General features: G+C 36.9%; 2 protein-coding genes and 1 pseudogene across 3 annotated transcripts; 1 reads left to right on the forward strand and 2 right to left on the reverse strand.

Annotated features, from left to right (window-relative positions):
• Positions 1-6973: 6973 nt before the first annotated feature.
• Positions 6974-8389, reverse strand: LOC147473649 (pentatricopeptide repeat-containing protein At4g13650-like; annotated as a pseudogene). Its single transcript, XR_015210325.1, has 2 exons — positions 7783-8389; positions 6974-7695 (listed from the first exon to the last, which is right to left on the reverse strand). The product of XR_015210325.1 is annotated as a pentatricopeptide repeat-containing protein At4g13650-like (transcript).
• A 1242-nt stretch (positions 8390-9631) lies between these two features.
• On the forward strand, positions 9632-13860 carry LOC147473650 (uncharacterized). Its single transcript, XM_086587173.1, is given in 3 exon segments — positions 9632-12833; positions 12835-13186; positions 13314-13860. Coding segments are annotated over 3 exon segments (3885 nt in total). The 5' UTR covers positions 9632-9665; the 3' UTR covers positions 13679-13860.
• Positions 13861-16781: 2921 nt separating this feature from the next.
• On the reverse strand, positions 16782-19800 carry LOC147473651 (glutamine synthetase cytosolic isozyme 2). The gene is made up of 12 exons (XM_086587124.1): positions 19545-19800; positions 19384-19423; positions 19123-19226; positions 18962-19010; positions 18753-18859; positions 18568-18655; positions 18238-18366; positions 18066-18140; positions 17866-17919; positions 17693-17730; positions 17354-17513; positions 16782-17263 (listed from the first exon to the last, which is right to left on the reverse strand). The coding sequence occupies exons 1-12, from the start codon at positions 19616-19618 to the stop codon at positions 17108-17110; spliced, it is 1074 nt and encodes a 357-aa protein (XP_086443250.1). The 5' UTR covers positions 19619-19800; the 3' UTR covers positions 16782-17107.
• Positions 19801-22338: the final 2538 nt, after the last annotated feature.

Raw genomic sequence — 22338 nt, forward strand, 5'->3', positions numbered from 1 at the left:
TGGTTCATTAGTGTAAATACTTTCAAGGCCTCTTCACACTGCCCACTTTGTGCGAATCCAGATATCAAACCATTCCATGATATCTGATCTTTCGTGTGAATTATCCCAAATGCTAAATAAGCTTCATCCACCCTGCCACATCTAGCATAAAGGTTGATGAGTGCATTCCCTATTGAAAGATCCAATGAATAACCAAAAACACATGCTTGAGCATGGATTTGCCGCCCTTGGTTGAGGGCTTGTATGTCGGCACATGCACTCAGTGCGCTAGATAACCCTATATTGTCTGATTGAATTCCTCGGATCAGCATCTCTACAAAAAGTTCAAGAGCTTCTAAAGACATCTCATGCTGCACATACCCAGAAATCATGGCGGTCCATGAGACTACATCTTCCTCTGTGAGTTTCCCAAGAATTTTTCGAGCAAGTTCCAGTCTTCCATGTTTAGCATACATATCTATAAGCACACTACAAACATAGACATTTTGATCAAAGCCAGTCTTTACGACTAGGGTATGGATCTGCTCTCCAAGATCCAGAGCTCCCAAAAACGTACAAGTTCTCAGTATACCTGGGTATGTGTATTCGTTAGCTTCGACCCCTGCTATTTGCATTTGAGAAAACACGTCAAAGGAATCTATCAGATTACCCAATTGCCCATAAGCCACAAGCATCACATTCCACAGAACCACATTTTCTTTGTTTGTAGTATTGAACAATTCACGGGCAGTTGCAACATCCGAACATTTAACATACAGGTCCAACAAAGAACCTTCAATGATGGCATCAGAAGAAATTCCTGCTTTAATTGCATAACAGTGGAGCTGCCTTCCCTTGTGCAACGCCTCGATAGACGCACATGCGCTCAAGAAGCTCGCAACAGTTACACAATCAGATTTCAATCCAGAAAGTTGCATATCTTCATACAGTTCAAGAGCTTTGTTGCTAAATCCACGCTGAGCAAGTGCAGAGATTAGTGAATTATATGTGACTTTATCACGACTGGTCATTTCACTGAAAATGTGTTGCGCAGATATCAAATTACCTTTGTGAGAATAAAGGCTAACGAGAGCATTGCACACAAAGGTTTCAGAAGAAAACCCCCACTTAAGGGCTTGTCCATGCAGCTGCTCGCCATGCTTGTACATTCCAATTTTCGTAGAAGCACTTATTGCACTAGAAAATACGTAAGGGGTAGGGATAGTACCTGATTTTCGCATTCTACAAAAGAGATTGAGAGCTTCTTTTTCCCGACCATTTTGAGAAAGAGCAGAGATCATAGCTGTTGGAATCTCTAGGAGTATTTCTAAATACTAGTTTCGGTGTCTAGTTGGTTTCTTCTTATATGTTGGTGAAACCGACTTAGAGCTTGAGGATGAGTCCTTATCTCTTTAGAGTTTGAGGATGAGGATGAGGATGAGTCTTTATCTCTTTAGAGTTTGAAGATGAGGATGAGTCTTTATCTCTTTAGAGTTTGAGGATGAGTCTTTATCTCTTAGAGTTTGAAACCGACTTAGAGTGAAAGTGTGAGTCCTTATCCTTTCTGGAACCGACCACCTTACCTCTATAAATACAGGACCTTGCATCCAGATAGAGGATCCCCTGAAAAACAGCAACTCACACCTTCAGAGAAACAGAACTCGACCCCATCCTATTCTTGTTCTCTTCTTCCTGTCAGCCGCCAGAGAAAGTTATACTACCGTTCTAGAGAGTAGTTTGTTCTAGTGCAAAGTCAAACTACTGTTAGCCATTGAATCCTGTGAGGAAGACGCCACTGCTGCCTTTCTGCACCATTGGAAGGGGCGAAATCTTTCCTTAAGGACAGCCTAATCCGCGCCTTAGTTATTACATGTTATTCTGTCCTTGTCTCTTATTGTTTTCTTTATTCGTTTACAACAATATTAAGGAAAGATCAAGATGTCTACACCAGTTGACACCACGCCGATCAAAGAAACCAATTCTGGAGTCATGGAAGTTACTTCGACTATGAGAGATGTTGCACCTCTACTGAATGCTCGCAACTTACCCAATGTGTCAAAGATTGAATCCTTCAACGGTTCACACTTCAAGCGATAGAGAGAAAGGGTGTTCACAGCTCTAGATGTACTCAACTATGCAAAGTATCTTACTGATACAGCACTCGTGGAGGGTTCTAATGATTTCGAAAGAAATCACGCTGCTTGGCTCAATGGGAATAAGGTATGTCATCATGCTATTTTGAGTACCTTGTCCAATGAAATATTTGATATTTATTGTTCAAATAAAAATGCACATAACATATGGGAGAGTTTGAACAAAAAATACGTAATAGAGGATGCTGGTACTCAGAAATATGCTATTGGGACTTTCTAAAGTTCCAGATGAGAGAGGATAGAGATGTAACGTCTCAAATCCATGATTTTCATGTGCTGATTAATGATTTGAAAACTGAGGTATTGATTTACCCGAAACTTTTGTTGCTGGATGTTTGATTGAGAAACTCCCCGAGTCTTGGAAACACTATAAAAACAGTATGAAGCATAAGCGTAAACTGATGACTCTTGAGGATGTGATCATTCACATTCACATAGAGGAAAAGAACAAGACTCGGGATGACGTGTTGTCTAAGGAATTCCATTCCAAAGCCAATATCATTGAAGGTAATCCCATTAAATCCAACAAAAACTCTAAAAAGCAGAAGTACAACAAAAATAAGTATTTCAAGGTCAAAGGCACTTCTTTTAAAAGGAGTGGTACTGGCAATGGAAATTGTTATGTTTGTGGTAAACCTCGACATAGGGCTTTTCGGTCGCGGAACAAGAAAGACACCGATGATCCTCCCAATGCTAATATAGTTGAGGAGATGATATTATTGTCTTTGTGGTGTCACAAGTGTTCATGGCCACTGGGAAGAAGAACTGGGTACTAGATTCTGGTGCCACCAACCACGTTTGTGGTGATGTTGAAGCCTTCTCAGACTACATACTAGTGAAAGATGAAAAGGTCTATATGGGTGACTCAAGTCCATTTCTGCTGAGGGAACAGTAAGATTCTTCGAAGTTAACTTCGGAAAACCCTTTCACTTAGTAATGTTATTCATGTTCCCGAGATTCGCCGAATCTGATTTCGCGGTCCTTCGGGGAAAGTCAAGGCCAAGGTGACTTTTGAGAGTGACAAGTTCGTTTTGGACGAAAAATGAGGGTTTTGTTGGGAAAGGTTATTGTAATAATGATTGGTCTTTTCATGTTGAATGTACTTGAAAACATTATTATTAATAAGAATGAATCTTTCGCTTTACTTGCTTGACTCTTTTAATATATGGCATGGTAGACTAGGACATGTGAATGTTCAAGATATGAAAAGAATGAAAGCATGTGGTTTATTGTCTAATATTTCGATTTTTCTAATGATAAATGTGAGATATGCCGAGACTAAAGCCACAAAGAAACCTTTATTTGCTTTTTAGAGATATAAACTGGATTGCTAACTCTTATTCATACCTGGATTTAGGTGAATTTAGAAATACCATGTCTAGGGGAAGTTTTATTATATTACATTCATAGATGACTTCTCTAGGTACACCATGATGTATTTACTTAGAAACAAGCATGAAGCAGGTGAGATGTTTTCAAGTACAAAATTTGAAGTTGAAAACCAACTTAATTGTAAGATTAAAAGACTTCGGTCCGATAGGGTGGAGAATATGAGTCTAACCCCTTCCGGGACTTTTGTGACAAGAATGGCATTATTCATGAGACTACTTCAAAGATACTCTCCCGAGTCTAATGGAGTAGCCAAACGGAAAAAACGTAACACTAAAAGAGATGATGAATGCTATGCTTGTAAGTTAAGGCTTCCTCGAACTTGTGGGGGAAAGCAATCCTATCTGCTTGCCATATACAGAATAGGATACCCAACAAGAAAACAGGGAATAAGACACCATATGAATTATGGAAAGGTCATGTACCAAACCTGAAATACTTTAAAATGTGGGGGTGTCTTGCAAAGGTTCTAGTGAACGAACCTAAAAAGAGAAAATTGGGACCTAGAACTGTTGATTGTATGTTCATTAGTTATGCTTATAATAGTGCTGCATATAGATTTTTAGTAGTAAAATCTGATAATAACCTTGTCGATGCTAACATTATTATAGAGAGTAAAAATGCTGATTTCTTTGAGAATTTGTTTCCTTTGAAAATTGGTATTGAGAGGTTGGTTGCTCCTAGTGAACAACAATCAACAGATCCTGAAATTTCTGAACAAGAAATTCGGAAGAGTAAAAGAGACAGAAAATCCACCAATTTTGGTGATGACTTTTACACGTTTCTTCTTGATGATGATCTGTGTGGACGATAATGAGGCAATCAGGTTCGAGATGCACCTTTATGGAAGGATGCTATAAACTCAGAACTAGATTCGATTATAGCTAATCACACATGGGAGATAGTTGATCTACCTCCTGGGGTGAAACCTATACGTTACAAGTGGATCTTCAAAAAGAAACTGAAGCTAGATGGTTCCATTGAGAAATACAAGGCTAGATTAGTAGTCAAGGGATTCTCCCAGAAAAAAGGCATTGAATATTTTGATACTTATGCTCCCCGTGAACTAGGATTTCATCTATAAGAGTTCTAATGGCTCTAATTTGCTATTCATAATTTATTTATTCATCAAATGGATGTAAAACCGCATTTTTGAATGGTGATCTTGATGAAGAAATATATATGATGCAGCCGGAGGGTACTATAGTACCAGGGAATGAGCAAAAGGTATGCAAGTTAGTTAAGTCTTTATATGGGTTAAAACAAGCACCAAAACAATGGCATGAAAAGTTTGACAGTGTCATGATGTCCAATGGATATCAAATAAATGATGCTGATAAATGTATTTACTTTAAAACTTTTGAAGTGAATACATATGTGATTATCTGTCTATATGTGGATGATATGTTAATCATGAGTCCTAGCCTTGATGTTGTGAGAAACACCAAGATGTTCTTATCCTCCCAATTTGAAATGAAGGATTTGGGAGAAGGTGATGTGATTCTTGGAATCAAAATCATCAGAAACAGTGATGGCTATACGCTCTCACAAGAGCATTATGTTGAGAAATTTTTGAAGAAGTTTAACTTTTATGATAGTAAGCATGTGTAGACACCTTATGAGGCAACTAGTGAACTTCAGAAAAATGCTCAACATAGTGTCCTTCAGTCTAAATATGCCCAAATTATTGGTAGTCTCATGTACTTTATGAATTGCACTAGACCGACATTGTTTATTAGTTAGCGTGTTAAAGCGGATACACTCATTATGTCCCAGCCGGGAACATTGGAGTGCGTTAGAGAGACTAGCCAAGTACTTGAGAGGAACAATGAATTATGGCATACGGTTTAGACAAACTCCACCGCGTGATAGAGGGTTATTGTGATGCAAACCGGATATCCGATTCTCATGATATCAAGTCCACTAGTGGTTATATTTTCACCCTAAAGTGGAGGTGCGATCGCTTGGAAATCTTCTAAGCAGACCTTGATAGCTCGCTCAACCATGGAGTCCGAGCTTATTGTTTTAGATAAAGCAAGTCGCCGAGGGCCGGAGTGACTTAGAAACCTCTTGGCGAGATCTTCCTATTGGTATAAAACCGCCTCCAAATTGTATTTTATGCATGCGGATTTGCCGTCGCCGATAGCAAAGGCAAAAGAGCAAATTGTATAATGGGAAAAAGGCATATTTCGCCCAGAGACTACAATCTATAAAGCAACCGGCTGGAATTTGGAGTTGTGGTGGCTCTAGATTATGTGAGGTCGAGTTAAATTTGGTCGATCCTTCGACAAAACCACTTAGCAAGAGGCAAGTGGTTCGATATGTCGAGGGGATGAGACTTTGCCTTAGATAGAGGGCGACAATCGACGGAACCCCACCTATGTGATTGGAGATCCCATGAAGTAGGTTCAAAGGGAAAAACAAGTCACCTCGTAACCTAGTATGCTATTGTCTTTCTTTGAGACGCCCCACCCTATGTGAGATAGCATTTTTTGTATACTTTGTATAACTTGAATTGCAAATGAGAAAGGATGAGTTATTTTACTCTTATTGGAATCCATAGTCCATTTTATAATGAGATAGTGTATTTTAACCGCAATGTACACTTGATGGATATCCACCTACGTGAATGTAGAACTGGGTCGGTTCTTATGAGTATTCGGGCAAGTACTCTAGAGCATTCATGGAACACAAACAGCGCAGGGCCAAAAAGCGCAACACCGTAGAACTGGCATATAATGAAAGAGCAGTGTGGGTGTATGTGATCTATTTTACTACAAGGGAATGTTGGTTCAAAGATTTTTTTTTTAATCCACCACTTTCACGTATTATAAGACATGTTATCATATGACTGGTTCAAGCCCATAAAACACCAATATCTTATGCATTGTTTTTTCGATTTTCTCTGGCACTTCGTTAACCCATTTATTTTGTAATATCCTATTCCAAAATAGTGAGAGACTATTAGTATTTTGAAATAGTGGTAGATTGTTGGAATCTCTAGGAGTATTTCTAAATACTAGTTTCAGTGTCTAGTTGGTTTCTTCTTATCTGTTGGTAAAACCGACTTAGAGTTTAAGGATGAGGATGAGTCTTTATCTCTTTAGAGTTTGAGGATGAGTCTTTATCTCTTAGAGTTTGAAATCAACTTAGAGTGGAAGTGTGAGTCCTTATCCTATCTGGAACCGACCACCTTACCTCTATAAATACAGGACCTTGCGTCCAGATAGAGGATCCCCTGAAAAACAGCAACTCACACCTTCAGAGAAACAGAACTCGACCCCATCCTATTTTTGTTCTCTTCTTCTTGTCAGCCGCCAGAGAAAGTTATACTGCCGTTCTAGAGAGTAGTTTGTTCTAGTGCAAAGTCAAACTACTGTTAGCCATTGAATCCTGTGAGAAAGACGCCATCGCCGCTTTTTCGCATTCATTGGAAAGGGCTAAATCTTTCCTTAAGGATGACTTTTTAATCCGCCTTGGTTATTACCTGTTATTATGTCCTTGTCCCTTATTGTTTTATTTATTCGTTTACAACAATAGCTACAAGAAATGCTGTTGCGTGAAGACAACTTGTCAAAGATTGATCTCACCAACTTATGCATCCACTTTTGGAATACAAATCAATCAAAGGGTTGCATACTATCGGATCAGTGTCAAAATGATATTGTATAATCTTAGAATGAATTTGATCAACATAGTGAAGACTCAAATTCCCGCCACTACATGCCCGAAGGACAGTAGCAAAAGTAGCATTATTAGGACATGTACCACCTTGTGCTAAAACACTGGAAAACAAACCCAAGACCCGAGTATACAATTTCTTTGCTAGAAACACAGATAATATAGCATTCCAAGAATAAACACTTGCCTCAGACAGGTTATCAAAAATGTTGACCGCATAATTTATATCCCCATGCCTCAAATAAACATCAATAAGCTGAGCAGATAAATAAGTAGAATCTACATGTAACCCAGACCTCAAAACCTTGGCTTGAAGAGTCTTAGCATCTCTAACTGACCCATGTTCGAAACAAGCTTTCAATAACCAAATATAAGTGTTACTATCAGCTCGAACATCAGAAACGTCGTCCACCATCACATTTCTACCATCATCAGATAACTCATTATAATCACAAGAAAAAACTGCACAACTAGTGCAGTTTCGAGCTAATAACTGCGAAGAGAGAAACAATAAAACAAAGACATGAATAAACAAACAAACACGAAACAAGAAAAGCAGAAATGTGAATTGAGTACGTACCTTTTTGAGAGATTGATGACAAGTTGAGATTTTTATTTTTTGCGGGAAATGAAAGTATAGTGAGTTTGAGAAAGAGGCAGCGAGAAGAAGGGAAAATGAAGACATGATGATGATATTTTGAGGTTCATGTTCGTGCCATTTAAGAGGGAGATCGAGTGTTGAATTTAAGGCCCAACACAGATTGATGTTTATATTTTGGATCACCTCATTTTTAGACCCAACCCATCTTATTACTAGTATACTGTGTTGCAGTGGGGTGTTAGCGGAGCATAGTATTTTGTTAAGAACATGTCTTTAGTGCGCGAGATGTATGGTGCGCAGGTAATGTGGGCCTTTGGATCAGTACTTCTGCCATGCAATACACACGCACCCCCTGGTATGAGTGGCCCAGATTTCACAACATACGATACGACCTGCGCACCATAGATTTAGCCTTTTGTTAATTATAAATTATTTTATAAAGACTTTGAAAAAAAATTCAAAATTTTTAGATAAAAGATTAAGCAAAACTTTTAGATAAAAAATACTCTTTCAAGGTACTGGTCACTTACCCCATACCTGAAGGTCACTAGGTCATGCATCTAACTTACACTTTTTGTTTTTGTGGTGGCAGGAAAAAAAAGCTACCCGAGAGCAAACGAGCTATGGATTCGGAGGAACATTTGGCGGTGTAAATTTCAGAAGTGGTTGAAATGATTGTTATTTTGTTCATAAAACAGTACTTACGTCATTTCCTCGATTCTCTTGTAGGACATATTTCTGAAAATCCACATCTACGGAGGCAGGGACATGCCACGCCCTTGAATCAGTTACATTTGGAAAATTTGGTGCCAACAAGATTGAGTTATTTCTTATAAATTGTATGCTGAAGAACGCTATGGCATTGGAGAGGATGACTACTCATTCATCAAAAATATTCGCAGAAGCCCGAGAAAAGCAAGTGCTGCTTCAGAATTATCCATCTACGGCTCGTAAAGGTTCAAAATGTTTCCCAACGTTTCCATTGTTTCCTAAGCCCTGAAGAGTTAGTTTTAAAAATTTGTAAATGGTGGAATATCAAAACTGTTAGTATCTCTGCTCCCGGACTTGAGACTTGAGAGATGCGTTATTGATGAATAAAACTGCCATGCTGGTTGTGAAGTCATGGTTTACGCAGAGAGTCTGACATCCTTAGACTTGTGAAGCAAAATGGGTAATGAGTACAATTATCTCTATATAAATCATGTCCCCCCTACAGTCTGTGTCCGCTTTTGTGGTTCCACGCACTGAGATTGGACACTGCGTGAGTAATGTTCTTATAGCGATCAGTAGTGTAAGGGATCTGACATCTCCTTCATTTCTTATCGTTTCTATTCACTCGTTGGTTTTTCTTAGATTTCTTAGGTTCCTCTGTTGTTGTTGTCATCTGTAAATGTACGTATTTTCTCATATACTTTTATTAAAACTTATGGATATGGTTTAGCTGATTCTGTAGCTCTATAACTCATATTTCTTGAAGTGTTTTGGATATCATCTTGCGTTAATTGCAAGTCTTGAAGTGTTTTGACGGACGCTGCGAAGGACCAGACTTGGTTAGTCACCTGCCCCAATCAAAATAAATGGTCTAGCTAGTGGCGGTTTATTTCTTCCACAGACCTACAAGAGTGCAAGTTGCGATAATTGCAAGTCTTGAATTGGTTAGTTTTCAACAGAAATGGACTTTCGCTACTACCGCACAAAAAGCATAGTCTAGCTAGTGGTGGTTTATTTCTTCCACACAAACTGAGCTACAAGTCTTACGATCAGCAACAAAGTTCTTTGATGTACCTGACCCACACACTGATATGAGCACTATATATAAAGCATGAACTTCACGTCTATCACAACCCCATCATCACAAGTTCATGGCTTCGCATCACATGAAACTGCTGGTCTCTTTTCTTGTCTTATTAGTTTTACTGTTGTTTTCTTCTTTCAATGTTAACTCTTCTTCTACTAGTCCCAGTGAAGAAGCCCATGCACTTCTCAATTGGAAAGATAGCCTTCATGGTCAGGCCACTTCTGCACTATCTTCATGGGTACTCCCTCCTAGTCATGTCAATTCTTCTCATCACTGCCGCGACTGGTTCGGCATTTCTTGCAAGGCGGGAAAGGTTGTGGACATTAACCTATCAAACACAAGTTTGGCAGGTACGCTTCAAAGCTTCCCCTTCTCAAACCTTCCAAATCTTAATGGTTTGAACCTCAGTTTCAATTCACTGTATGGAGCTATTCCAGTCCAAATTACTGAACTTTCCAAACTCAATTACATCGACTTTTACGCCAATAATTTCTCAGGTTCAATTCCACAAGAAATAGGAAAGTTGAGGTCTCTTGCGGAACTATATCTTTATCAAAACAATCTCACTGGTCCAATTCCACGTTCTTTAGGTAATTTGACCAATCTAAAATATTTGTACTTTTATCAAAATCAACTTTCTGGTTCCATTCCTTCAGAAATTGGAAACTTGAAATCTCTTGTGGAACTAAGTCTTTGTACAAATCATCTCAGCGGTTTAATCCCTTCTTCATTCGGTACTTTACAAAACTTAACCCTATTGTCCCTCTATGACAATAAACTTTCTGGTTCTATTCCTTCAGAAATTGGAAACTTGAAATCTCTTACGGAGCTAAGTCTATATACAAATCATCTCAGCGGTTCAATCCCTTCTTCATTCGGTAGTTTACAAAACTTAACCCTACTGTACCTCTATGAGAATGAACTTTCTGGTTCCATTCCTTCAGAAATTGGAAACTTGAAATCTCTTACGGAACTAAGTCTTTATACAAATCATCTCAGCGGTTCAATCCCTTATTCATTCGGTAGTTTACAAAACTTAACCATACTGTACCTCTATGAGAATGAACTTTCTGGTTCCATTCCTTCAGAAATTGGAAACTTGAAATCTCTTACTTGAACTAAGTCTTTATACAAATCATCTCAAATGGGTTCAATCCCTTCTTCATTCGGTAGTTTACAAAACTTAAACCTACTGTACCTCTATGAGAATGAACTTTCTGGTTCCATTCCTTCAGAAATTGGAAACTTGAAATCTCTTGTGAAACTAGAACTTAGTACAAATCATCTCAGGGGTTCAATCCCTTCTTCATTCGGTAGTTTACAAAACTTAACCATATTGTTCCTCTTTGACAATGAACTTTCTGGTTCCATTCCTTCAGAAATTGGAAACTTGAAATCTCTTGTGAAACTAGAACTTAGTACAAATCATCTCAGCGGTTCAATCCCTTCTTCATTCGGTAGTTTACAAAACTTAACCATATTGTCCCTCTTTGACAATGAACTTTCTGGTTCCATTCCTTCAGAAATTGGAAACTTGAAATCTCTTACGGAACTAAGTCTTTATACAAATCATCTCAGCGGTTCAATCCCTTCTTCATTCGGTAGTTTACAAAACTTAACCGAATTGTATCTCTATAAGAATGAACTTTCTGGTTCCATTCCTTCAGAAATTGGAAACTTGAAATCTCTTACGAAACTAAGTCTTTTTACAAATCATCTCAGCGGTTTAATCCCTTCTTCATTCGGTAGTTTACAAAACTTAACCATATTGTACCTCTCTGAGAATGAACTTTTTGGTTCCATTCCTTCAGAAATTGGAAACTTGAAATCTCTTGTGAAACTAACACTTAATACAAATCATCTCAGCGGTTCAATCCCTTCTTCATTCGGTAGTTTACAAAACTTAACTGTATTGTATCTCTATAAGAATGAACTTTCTGGTTATTTGCCACAACAACTATGTGAAGGTGGACAACTTCAAAATTTCAGTGCATATTCCAATAATCTAATTGGTCCCATCCCCAACTTGAAAAATTGTCTGAGACTGTTTCGACTTCGACTAGATGGAAACCAACTCATGGGAGACATATCAAATTCATTTGGCATACATCCAAGTCTTGATTTCATTGATTTGAGTAACAACAACTTGTACGGCAATCTTTCAAGTAATTGGAGTGAATGCAAAAATCTAACGAGTTTTAAAATCACTAACAACAAACTCATTGGTACCATACCTCGTGAGTTTGGAAGCTTGACTCATCTAGGAATGTTTGATCTCTCATCAAACCAATTCACAGGAGAGATTCCAAAAGAAATGGGGAACTTGGCTTCGTTAGTGAATCTTAACTTGAGTGATAACCATCTTTATGGCAATTTGCCTACCAAGATTGGAAGCTTAAGTCATCTAGAGACACTAGATTTGTCCACCAACAATTTGAGTGGGCCAATACCAAAACAAATTGGTGATTGCTCCAGATTGCATCATTTGAACTTGCATAAAAATAAATTTAATGGAAGCATACCATTTGAATTAGGCAATCTGGTTCACATTCAAGAGTTGCTCGACCTGAGCCATAATACGTTTTCTGGTTCTATTCCACCTTCCTTTGCTCAAATGCGTAACTTGGAGAACTTGAATTTGTCACACAATATGTTCTCTGGTTCAATTCCAAGTTCATTGGCAGAAATGCTAAGCTTGACTTCTGTTGATATATCTTACAATGCATTAGAAGGTCCGGTTCCTGATTGCAAAGCTTTCCGCGAGGCTTCAGCCAAAGAATTTGTTAACAACAAAGGCTTGTGCGGTCACGCAAAAGCTTTGTCACCTTGTAGATCTTCTGAAATAAGCAAAGGTGCAAAAGGAAGAGTTAAACTTATCAAGATCATCATTCTTTGTCTTGTGGGATCGTTCTCTCTTTTTACTGTAATTGTTGGAACTTGTTCCATGTTTTATAAGAAAAAAAGTGTTGAAGAGGAAGTGACAAGAGCAACATGTAACAATTTATTTAGTATTTGGAATTACAATGGGAGAATAGTATATGAAGACGTTATTGAAGCAACAGAGGGGTTTAACGAGAAGTACTGCATTGGGGTGGGAGGATATGGAAGCGTCTACAAAGCGGTTTTGTCAACTGGACAAGTAGTGGCTGTAAAGAAAATTCACCCGACACGGGATGATGAAGTGGTCAATTTAAGATCATTTCAAAATGAGGTACATGCATTAACAGTAACCGAGACATCGAAGCATTGTGAAACTTTATGGATTTTGTTCACACGTTCGACACTCTTTTTTGGTATATGAGTATCTGGAAAGGGGGAACTTAGCCCAACTTTTGAGCAATGCAGAGGAAGCAATTGGTTTGGATTGGAAGAAGAGGATAGACATCATCAAAAGTGTAGCTAATGCCTTGTCTTACATGCATGGTTGCACACCACCATTGATTCATCGAGACATTTCGAGCAAAAATATTTTGTTGAATTCAGAATATGATGCTTGTGTTGCTGATTTTGGTATTGCTCGAGATTTAATTCCCAATTCTTCCAATTGGACGGCACCAGCCGGAACGTATGGTTATTTGGCCCCAGGTAAATCTTTCTTTCTCTCTTGTTCACTATTTACATTCGATTCGTAGGTGAATTTATGGTTTTCTAACATGCGATTTAGTTTCTTTTAAAATATCTGACCACGTTTAAATAATTGTTTTTCATGTAGAGTTGGCTTTCACAATGAGGTTGACTGCAAAATGTGATGTGTATAGCTTTGGAGTGTTAGCACTTGAAGTGGTAATGGGAAATCATCCTGGTGAATTTTTATCATCTCTTGCTACATCATTTTCTACAAGTGGACCAAATGCTTTGTTGATGGATATATTGGACAAACGTCTTCAACCTCCCACTACGGAGCTCGTCAAGGAAGTATTGGTAAGCGCAAAACTGGCGTTTTTATGCATAAATGTTAGTCCTCAATCTCGACCCACAATGGACTGTGTTTCTCGTAAACTAGAAAGTTTGAAGCTATCTCTTGTGGAGTCGTTCCACATGATAACTGTTGGACAATTGCTTTGTGAAGAAGTCTGAAACTATTTGAAGTACTTGCTACATTATATTTATTGTTACTGCTCAAAGTGGGGATTGTCTTTGGTTCAATAGTCATGTTTGTTTAGTTTTTGAATTGTCTACTATTACACTAATATTATCTTTCTGTGATGAAATAATAAAATCCCACGTGTTCTCCATTCAAGAGAAGATTTTTGGAACCATGATATTTGTATTGCTGCATTCTTTGCATTTTTAGGCAGCAAGGGTTTGTTGTGCGCTAGTCCCAGTGTTCTAGATTTCAATCTTCAAATGCAAAACTTGCCACAACATGGTGAAATCGGCCTGTACAAAAATAGATGATTATAGTAAAAGATATTGGAGTCTCTTGCTTGCTCATGTTTAAAGAACATTTTAGTAATTATATGGTGGTTTCTTATGGGAATTATTTATTATCATGTGAATCAAAGCACCATGTGTAAATGTGTAAAATTCGTTTATCCTTTACCTTACCAAAATGGTTTGATTTATAGTATTGACTGTACTTCTTATGTGCAGCTGTCTACATATCTATTTCTTTCATCGAACGATCTAGAATCAAGTCAAATGTAGTTATATAGAGATTTAACTTGTAGAAGTTTCCATGGTGGTAGAGAATGTAGAAGATATCTCTTCCTCTGGTTCATTAGTGTAAATACTTTCAAGGCCTCTTCACACTGCACAATTGCACTAACTCGAGAAGTGTGCCAACTTTTTCGATTAAAGTAGTGTCTTTTCGCCATATCGAGGAGGGATGTATTTTCATAGCAAGGAGGTCGCTGTATATATCTTCTTATAAAGCTTGGGTCTGTTCCAACAATCTCTTCATCTTCGTCCCCTCTTCTACGACATAAAGTTGATGCTAACATGCTCTGTTCACTTACATTTAAAAGGACAAACTTCCTTGATGATCGTACTAATGGGTTCCACATTAACAAATGACATACTTCTTGGGCAGAAATATCTCTTTCAGATACACTTTTCATAAGTAATCGCTTCAAAAGCAGATTTTGCATTCTGACATGGACGACGAAGATCTTCAACAATTTCTTGTAAAGTTTATGTGAAACTCTTTGATGCAAGCTCAGATTTTGAAGCATACTTAGCAATGTAATTTACTACAGACTATACCGAAAGGACGGGCGACCAATCAATGTTTGCACGCCGTCATGCGTAGAATTTTTTTGTATTATGGGAGCGAGACTAACTCATCATTTCGGACCCTTCTATAAACCTGGAACATATTATTGTTAGGCGGTTCTTTAACAATCTTCGACTTATCAAGTACATCAAATGGATATCTAAAACGGCATCCCATCTGTTTCATTGTTTTATGTAAATGTAAGCAATGACTTCCACATATGCTGTGTCGTATGACCCAATTAACCAATAAAACACAGTCGTTTTAGATCTGTATCAAGATTCAACTCAAATGTCAAAGTACGTGCACAAAGATGCTCTTGTATATTTCTATCCATACTAGGATCTGGATTTACAGTGGAAACAAACCTATCAAAATATTCAATGACATTAGACCCAACCCAACTTCTTATTATTAATGGATCCATTTTGGTAGTCTATTACAAATATGCGAAAAATGCTACACATTAGTGTTTTTCAAGTCTTTAAAGTTTAAACTCTTTCGCCTCGGATAGTATGATTTTTTGAATTATAGTTATAATCTAAAAAAAAAATAATATAAAAACATTAGAAGAAATTTAATATAATTTCAATTGGCGTGAAAGAGGTTTTTAAATTATTTTATATAATATAAAGCTAATTCTAATTTCAATAAAATGAAAGAGTTTTTTTTTATAAATTATTTCAAAAAAAAAAGAGAGCTAATTAGAATAATTAAGAGAAGTAGTTATAAAATATTAAAATAGAGATATTAAAAAGAAAAAACGACTAAAAAGGGTATCAAACTTTACACCTTTTGACAATATGAAGATCAAACTTGTTTTTCTCCTCCAACTGTTTGATTTTTGCAACGTAGAAACTTCCGTCAAATTTCTCTAACACCGTTTCTAATTTTTATTTTTATTTATTTTTTATTATTTTCAACATTGCAAATTAAAAAAATTATATTAATTTTTTTCTGCATTACATATTAATTTATATTAATTTTTTTTTCAATATTACAAATTAATTTTTATTTATATTATTAATTTATAAATGAAAATTAATACAAATTATAAACGGTATTAGAGAAATTTGAGAGAAGTTTCTATATTGCAAAAATCAAATAGTTTGGTGAGGAAAATAAATTTGGTTCCAAAACTGTCAAAAAAATATAAAGTTTGATACTTTTTTTAGTCGTTTTAAAAATACACGGTTTAATTGAGAAATGTGTTTCCTACAAACCCGGCTATCAAACCCGGCTATCATATATAGAAATATAGTGTAGAGATCTGCTTTTCTTTTGCTTTACACAATCACCACTGAGTGTAAAGCACGAGGAATTGGATATTTTTTCTGTCCTTTTTGCGTGTGATATTTGCCAATTGTGAGCTCACGATAGATACATGTTACCGAGGTTGTTCCAACTTCCAACGTTGTTTTTAATCTCGAAAAGGCAAGTGTTATAATCTAATCATCGACTTCAACAACTGTTAGCACATGTTGAGACTTGAGACAGACTTGAGACCACATAGCATGACATCATACTTATGGAATGCCATTCTAGTTTGCTCTATTTATTGCACTCTGCTCCACTAGACAGAAGACGGATAACGCACTGTTTGATCTAGTCGACTGCTCTCGCCATTTTTCATTTTAATATATACATGCAGTATTTCACACAACCCTTGTGTATTATCTTGGGCACCTTTGATCAATGTACTAGTAAATGCCTCCAAATCCAAACCATAAGAAACTGATTTGTAAGAAAAGGCTCAACGCTTCACATTCGACAATCCATATTTCGGGAAAATGGAGTTGAAAAGCTAATAGCTACATGCTAGACCCGGTTGCTGCATTTGTGGGAGATTAATATGGACAACAGCTTCCAAAGGAAGAAGAGACGTGCTCAGGCATTTGTATATCTATGTTTATCGAACCCGGAGGAAAAATTATCAAATCATTCCATTCCACCGACACAAAAATATAAATTTAAAGATACTGAAGATGTAACTTCCGAACCATTATATAATTCAGTTACAAACAAGAGGAATCAGCACACACGTTATTTAATGTTACATCCTTGTTGAGTTATTGAACAAAAGAGGGTCGATAAAAGCAGGAAACATTAAATTATGTCATGCATCCACCCCAATCTGGAAGGGCAAATTATACTAAACTAAACTAGCTTTAACATTTAAATGGCACTAATACAGACGGACTGGGTACTACTGAATGAAAGACAGAAGACTAGCAATGACACTTCAATCCCATGGAAAGAAAACAACTAGGCCAACAGCTCATAGCGTGCACTTAAGTTGGCTTCCAAAGAATGGTGGTCTCAGCAATCATGGCAGTGACAACGTAAGGGTCCATGTTAGAAGCAGGTCTCCTGTCTTCAAAATAACCCTTGCCCTCTTTCTCTGTGTCTCTGCCAACTCGAACGGAAGCTCCACGGTTTGCAACTCCCTGTACACGATGTGAAGGAAAATATTCAGACGACTGCCCTCGAGATAATACATAATACATTCAATTCAGAAAGTTGAAAATGAAATATACCCATAAGAAAGTGTTGATGTCAGCTGTTTCATGTTTCCCAGTGAGACGCCGTTCATTGCCTTCCCCATAAGCAGCAATGTGTTCCTTGTGGCGTAGACCAAGTTTCTCAATTGCTTTCTTGATGACTTCATACCCTCCATCATTTCTCATGGACTTGGTGCTGCAGCAAAAACAGAAGACTTCATCAGATGACAGGTTTACAGAAGAAATACCAAATCCTTTGCACATCAGTAGCTAAAAGTTAACTAATACCATGGAAACACATCACACAAGCTGTATGATAAGGATGAGCAATAATTTTAAAATTTACAACTACCTAGATCTCCATAATAGTTATACCTGTAGTTTGCGTGTGCACCAGCTCCATTCCAGTCTCCCTGTATACAACAAAAATCACTAAATGCTAATACATATGAAACATACACAGCAAGAAGAAAAAAGTGCGGGAACGACGAAGATATTTACATAGGTCAATGTGCATGAGAAAAAGTAAGTCAAGAACCAACGGTTACCTCAATAGGCTTTGGGTCAAAGGTAAGAACAACACCAGCAATTTCTGTAATCCTCTGTCCAAATAGAATTGATAACATATAGTTAAGAAATAAGAACAAATCTAAGCAAACACCTTTACATTGTTTTCATGTACTACTAAAATGTTTTGATTCATCCCAATAGTGAAAACCTAAGATCCAAATGGCTGTTTTGGAAATACCTCCAGAATGTAGCGAGCAACCCATAATTCATCGCCAGCAGAAATACCAACAGCAGGACCAACTTGGAATTCCCACTGAAAAAAAAAAATCACGGTTGAGCCATATATATATATATACAAGGTACGGAGAAAGTAGCCAAGGAAATAGAGGACAAAATATCAATAATAATACCTGTCCTGGCATCACTTCTCCATTGATTCCACTGATGTTGATACCTGCATAGAGGCAGGCTTTGTAATGCGAATCAACGATATCACGCCCAAAGGCTTTGTCAGCACCAGCACCACAATAATACGGCCCCTGTTATGTGGTAAAACATGAAGGCTTAGTTAAAACTAGAAAAATGACAACGACTCAAAACTGTGGGAGCTGAAAAACAGATTGTTGTATTAGAAACCACTTTGATAAACTCAGCAATGTCATCAAATGAATAGCCTTATCATACAAGTACAACTGTACAAGACATTAAATGGCCAGTGGAAAGAAAAATATAGCAATTACCTGTGGACCAGGATAACCTCCAACAGGCCACCCAAGAGGCCACTTGACATCCTTTTTCAATAGAGTATACTCCTGCTCTATGCCATACCTGTTTTAATTCAAAATCAAGTAGTAAATAAATAGTATAAAACTCATGTTAGATGAAAAAACCAGAGCAGACTGCAGTTAAAAATAAGTTCAGATACCATGGTACTTCAGCAACAACATCAGGATGGCTGAAAACCTTTTCAGCAGCAAATCTCTTGTTTGTTGGAATCGGCACTCCTGCAGGAGTGTAAGCATCACACATGACCTAGAAAAGAAGAAGAAGAAAAAGAATAGAGTTAGTCAATTGGAAAACCCAACAAAATCTAACAACATATTATTAGGCAAGGGAAAATAAGCCAGTGCTTACAAGGATGTTGTTGCCTCTCCTAAATGGATCCTTGAAAATTGCCTGAGGGCTGTTTGGGTGCAACGAAAAAATTAGAACAAAGCATGCATAGTAGGCAAGATCGGAAACCAGAAACTATTCAACTATGGACAGACAAATTAAGAGAAAGATCGGAATCTTACTATAAAATAACTTCACTGTCGTCCCCTGGAGCTTGACCAGTGCTAGAACCATCAAAGTTCCACTTGGGAAGTTTATGGGGATCGGTGACCGGCCCCGGGAGAGTCTAAACACCAAACCAATCAGACACTATGTCAAATATCATTTCATGCCACAAAAAGCAGAGTGTACATATAAAAGTAGCATGGGTAAAAAAAAAAAAGATGTCTTTTTTTTGTTTCTTAAAAAAATCTGAATAAGTGAGGGTGCAAGAGGAAAGTTACCCTTGCTTTACTTCGAATGTCCATGCCAGATCCACCGATCCTGTTCACAAGGAAATAGCATTCAATCAGAAAAACAAGCATACACTGAAGAATATCAAAGCAATCATAGAAGGCAAGCTAAACACACAGTAACAAGAAGAAGAAGAAGAGTAGCAGCACACCATATGTACTCAGCAATGATCTTTTCAGTGACTTCGGAGAGGTTCAAGTTGATGAGATCAGTGAGTAAAGACATGTTTTCTGAATCAAAAAACTCTCTTCTTTCAATCAAAATGATGATAATAATAATAAGTTGCAGAGACGCCAAGGAGACTAATGGCCCTTTTATAGCGGGATTCCCAAGTGACTTAAACTATGGAAGCTAATCAATACGAGTATTATAGTTTATCCAAGTCACATGTTATTTTTCTTTTTTTTTATCAAAAAGTACCTGACAATTCCGAGATAGAGATCTTCTCCACCCGGGTGGAAAAGTTAAGTTTTTACGCCTTACACAAATATTTTGACACCTGTCTACTCATTTAACCCACCCCCAAATTAATGCAAGTAATAATAGAGTTGGATAAAACAAAATTAGAAAAATCAAATCAAATCACTAGAAATAAGGAAGTAATCCGATCTCATGTTCTTTCATTGCCAAATAAGGGTATTTTGAACCAAGGCCCAAAATATCGATATCGATAAATATATCTGTGTATTCAAAAACTGATATATATCGAATATATCGGATATATCTATTTTTTTAGTGATAAGTCCAAACTATTTAAAATATCGAAAATATATTGACAATATCGGATTTATATTAAAAAATAGTCAAAAAATCAACCGATATATATCGTAAATATTGGATATATCGATTATATCGGTGATATAAAATTTTATATAAAAAATTCCGATATATATCGGGGAAAAAAAAAGATTTTATATTCGGTAGATATATGTCAAAAATATTAATATCGGTGTACCAAAATACCGATGATATTTTGGTCCATGTTTTGAACAAAAAAAGGTTAATTAGCTGAATGAATAATTAAGCATATATTTTTTCAGTCCAAGAGCTACGGTACCACTACTACCACTGTGTTGACAAATGAGTGATGACTCTTTTCTACCGAGAGACTTTTCAGAAAAGTAGTGATCTTGGAAAAAATTTGTGGAGAACTGATTTTTGTTCTTGACATACTGTGCCGCATGCTATTGTTGAGTATTGACTCTGCCAACTTTGTAGACTTCTAGAAGTGTTCATATGTGTCAAATTTCCTTCACATGTATATTTAAGAGTAGATTTTTGATTCGGCCGTGATAATGTCATTTTCTTCTTAATCCGGCCATTGATAGCAGTTCAGTGCAAAAAATTGCTGACATTATCCTACTAGTTGCTGATAAAATGCGCTGAATTACATTTTGTGGCTGAATTGGAAACACATTGATACCTTATATTTAAACCCGGTCTATTTTTCTACTAGATATATATAAATTCTTTTTCTGATTTCTCTCTTTTTATACAAAATTGCTGGAATAATTACTGATGATTCATTGTCCTGCTAAAGTTAGCTCAAAGACTATGGCATGACTCCTTGGCAATAGCAAGAGCCACGACTTTTATCTGTGAAGAAAGTCAATTCACCGGTTCAAATGGTTGGTAAGGAATGTAGGATAAGACTTTTAAGGCACTCCCTTTGAGGTCTTCACCAGGAGTGATTACAAAGATTTCTTTTCTATTGTTTTGTTGTTTAGTTGCACACTTGACCTGTTGATCCTTGAATACTTCACTAGGTACCCGATTTCACTCACCACCACATCTCACTGAATGTAGCACTTATCCCAAAAACACCGACGTAAAATATTTTTTTGGGAAGTCAAAACCTTCAATCCGAACTGGGTTTTGGAACATAGCCAAAACTTATATGGTTTTACGAAAATTACATTCGTCCAATCTGGTTAGAGAGTGATCGACATTATCTTGTCTCTATTCTCCACAGGCGAGCTATTGTAGTTACACAGATCATGGTTTTATTGATACTGTGGACTGAGGACTATGACTCCAGAGAGCTCACATTCAGCAAATCTATATCACACATACAAAAGTCTACAAGAGTGATATAAATTTAATGTCATGGATTCATCGGGCATTCGGACCCCATTGCAAAAACCTATCTTTGATAATTGCATTCAGGGTTCCTTCAATGGCTGTCTACGTGATCCAAATTGCTCGAAATCAAATTTCAATGGTAGTTTCTTTGTTTGAAAGAATCTTAGAAGCCTACGTACTATTTGTAGAACAAAGAAAAAGAAATGTTGAAAGTCATCTTTAGAGAACACTGGAATACAAGTCGTTAACCGAACTTATATGAGGTTGATTTTGCAACTATTAGTAGAACAAATAAAAGAAATGTTTGTCATGTTTAAAGAATACAATCGTTAACTTATATGAGGTTGATTTTAACATAAATAAGTTTGTGTTTAAAGATCTAACTAACATAATCACCAAAGAGCAGTAAAAATGTGGCATTGCCCATTTGAACTATAGCTCCAAAAACGCAATCAACAAGACTAATAATTGTTCTAAATGCCTACTTTGTCCTTGTATCATCTTCATATCTCTTCAGCTACATGAACTGCGAATCTCAAAAACTTCAAGTTACACTTTTCCAAAACCAATTGCGTGGGCATTCCCAAAGTTCTCTTCGTCAAACTATAACTTTATTTCTTGTTTGAATTTTTCCTTTCCATGAATCTTTATGATTGAGGTTGTGTTACAGTAGAACGTTAGTAATGTCCATTGAATTGGCTCTTGCCAGTTGCCCAATAGGTATCATCCAAATGCAAAAGACGGCACGGGGCACGTACTTGCCCAATATGTATCATCGAAATGCTATGCTCTGCTCATGCCCCCACTGCAATGCAATATACTAGTAAATATATATTAGTAAATATAACGATTTTTTTACTCCA

The sequence above is a fragment of the Coptis chinensis genome, unplaced genomic scaffold (genome assembly GCF_015680905.1).
Source record: "Coptis chinensis isolate HL-2020 unplaced genomic scaffold, ASM1568090v1 utg1955_pilon_pilon, whole genome shotgun sequence".
NCBI classification, from domain to species: domain Eukaryota; kingdom Viridiplantae; phylum Streptophyta; class Magnoliopsida; order Ranunculales; family Ranunculaceae; genus Coptis; species Coptis chinensis.